Source organism: Cavia porcellus, unplaced genomic scaffold (genome assembly GCF_034190915.1).
Source record: "Cavia porcellus strain 051 isolate PalLab524CR breed Dunkin Hartley unplaced genomic scaffold, mCavPor4.1 scaffold_26, whole genome shotgun sequence".
Classification (NCBI taxonomy): domain Eukaryota; kingdom Metazoa; phylum Chordata; class Mammalia; order Rodentia; family Caviidae; genus Cavia; species Cavia porcellus.
In genome coordinates, this window is record NW_026947509.1 from 26,830,750 (window position 1) to 26,833,217 (window position 2,468).

Consider the following 2,468-nt stretch of genomic DNA (forward strand, 5'->3'; position numbering starts at 1 on the left):
ACATTGAATGCAGAGGCAGCAGCCCTTGCAACACTTCCAATTCAAGATTAACTGTTAAAAAAGAGACTGTGGTTTCTATATGAGGAGAAAGAGATCTGAAACCAGAGTGGTAGTCAATAGAAAAAGAACAGACAACTTCATCTCGAAAGAGGACACAGAAGTAGCTGAGTGGTTTCCAGGGGCCCTCTTCCCGGAATGTCCCCTTAGAAAGAGAGGACATAGAAAGGCAGGGTGGACCCCGGGGGGAGCTCCTGGAAACTACTGCACTGGCCACATTGTCTCCCTGCATTACTGTGACGCTAAACTAGTTCTGGATTTGCAGTGTGGCCCCAGAGACTGGACCTGACAGCTGCCCGGGCTCAAGATGACTTTGCCTTCTGCTGTAATTTCATCTTATATTTTGTTTCACTGAAGACTGATATTTAGTTGCTCCAATGAAAATCTTACTCAGAGTCATGAGTTTTCACTGAAGGTAAACCAAATGTCATAGGTAGGACATGCACTTGGGCTAAGATAAATCAACTTTATCTTTAGTCAAAGCAGTTCTGTTTTGCTTATTGAATCACTTAAACTCATAAAAATTACGAAGGAAAAACTGCAGTCGTTATACTGCAGTTTCATTACTTCTGTATGTTCCAAACTTCACCCACTCTATTTAGAGTTTGATTTAGAGCCTATAAATGTAGGTGTTATACCAGGGGCATGACTCAGAGGTACAGCACCTGCCTGGCAAACACAAGCTACTGAATCTGATTCCTGGTATAAAACATCAAACAACTTTAGGTGTTATGTATGAATTCTTGACTTTAGGAAATAGGAAGATGCTATCATTTATCCTTATTTCCAAATCAGATGTAGAACTGATTTTGGCTCTACCCTGTCATGAATTTAAATGTTAATTTTCTCTATGAATCTTGCATTCTTTCCAGATGGTGCATTGAGAAAGTTAACAAACTCTCCTTTCATCCAAATGGGCCTCCCAAACCTAACAGCCCCTCCTGACTTCATTCTAATGGGAGTCACAAGGCTGCCTGAACTTCAACACCCACTTTTTGGGATTTTTCTCTTCATTTACGCAGTCACAGTGGTGAGTAACCTGGGCATGATCATTCTGACCAAGCTGGATTCCCGTCTGCACACACCTATGTATTTTTTTATCAGACATCTGGCTTTCATTGATCTTGGGAATTCCACTACCATTTGTCCGAAGATGTTGGTTAACTTTATTGTGATTCAAAATACCATTTCCTATTATGCATGTGCCACCCAGATGGCCTTCTTCATTATGTTCATTGTCAGTGAACTTTCCATCTTGTCAGCCATGGCCTATGACCGCTACGTGGCCATCTGCCACCCTCTGCTCTACAATGCCATCATGTCCCAGAGACGTTGCCATGTGCTGGTGGGCATTCTGTACATTTATTCCACCTTTCAGGCTCTGCTGTTCCCTATTAAATATTTTACATTGACATTCTGTGGCTCTAACATCATCAGTCATTTCTACTGTGATGTTGCCCCCTTGTCACCTATGATCTGCTCACACGCACAAGAAACAGAATTATTGACCATACTGTTTTCAGCATTTAATTTGATTTCCTCTCTCCTGGTGATTCTTTTGTCCTATGTGCTGATTCTGTTGACCATATGTCGGATGAATTCTGCAGAGGGGAGGAAGAAAATCTTCTCCACATGTGGGTCCCACCTGACTGTGGTGGTGGTTTTCTATGGGACTCTTCTCTTCATGTATGTGCAGCCCAAATCCACTCACACCTTTGAAACTGATAAATTGGCCTCTGTGTTTTACACTTTAGTGATCCCCATGCTAAACCCCTTCATCTACAGTTTGAGAAACAGAGATGTGAAAAATGCCCTCCACAAGATTTTTAAGCATCAATGCAAGCTTTGTGTTTAGTATTCAGTATTATATATTATAGTAAAATTTCAGGATAAAAGAAAATGTCACCTAATAATATTTCTCATAATAATTATTGCATATATTTTTGCTCCAGAAGAGACCATAGAGACAGATAAGTTTTCATTGCATTTAGCTAAGCTAAACTTCATGTTTTAAATATCAATTAAATAGGATGTACTTACTAATACTCATTGGTTATGAGGCATTTTATCCCCTACAGCTTCATTCCTGGTTCAGATTTTAGATAAATTGAATATCTTTTAAATTCTTCATCAGTAAACTATATGTCTGTTTGTATCAATTTTGGGCAGACAGATATGTCCCTAATCTGTTTTCATTGTGTTTTCTAAATCTAAAACAAGAGAAAAAGCACACTGAGTTTCTTACTGATAGTATGGTTCTTTTGAAGGAATATTTATTGTACTTTTTATAGTTATGGAATAAATTCTCTTTAGTAGATGAGATCAATTGAATTATATTTGATTATACGTATTGAGAATGTTATCTTGCATATTTCTGTTGGTTTTCTACGTAGGATATGATAATTCTTTGT

General features: G+C 38.6%; 1 protein-coding gene across 1 annotated transcript; it reads left to right on the forward strand.

The window, feature by feature from the left end:
* The first annotated feature begins 970 nt into the window (after positions 1 to 970).
* On the forward strand, positions 971 to 1,912 carry LOC100721169 (olfactory receptor 8K5-like). The gene has a single exon (XM_003474546.1). It carries the CDS (start codon positions 971 to 973, stop codon positions 1,910 to 1,912), a length of 942 nt encoding a protein of 313 aa, XP_003474594.1.
* The last annotated feature ends 556 nt before the right edge of the window (positions 1,913 to 2,468 follow it).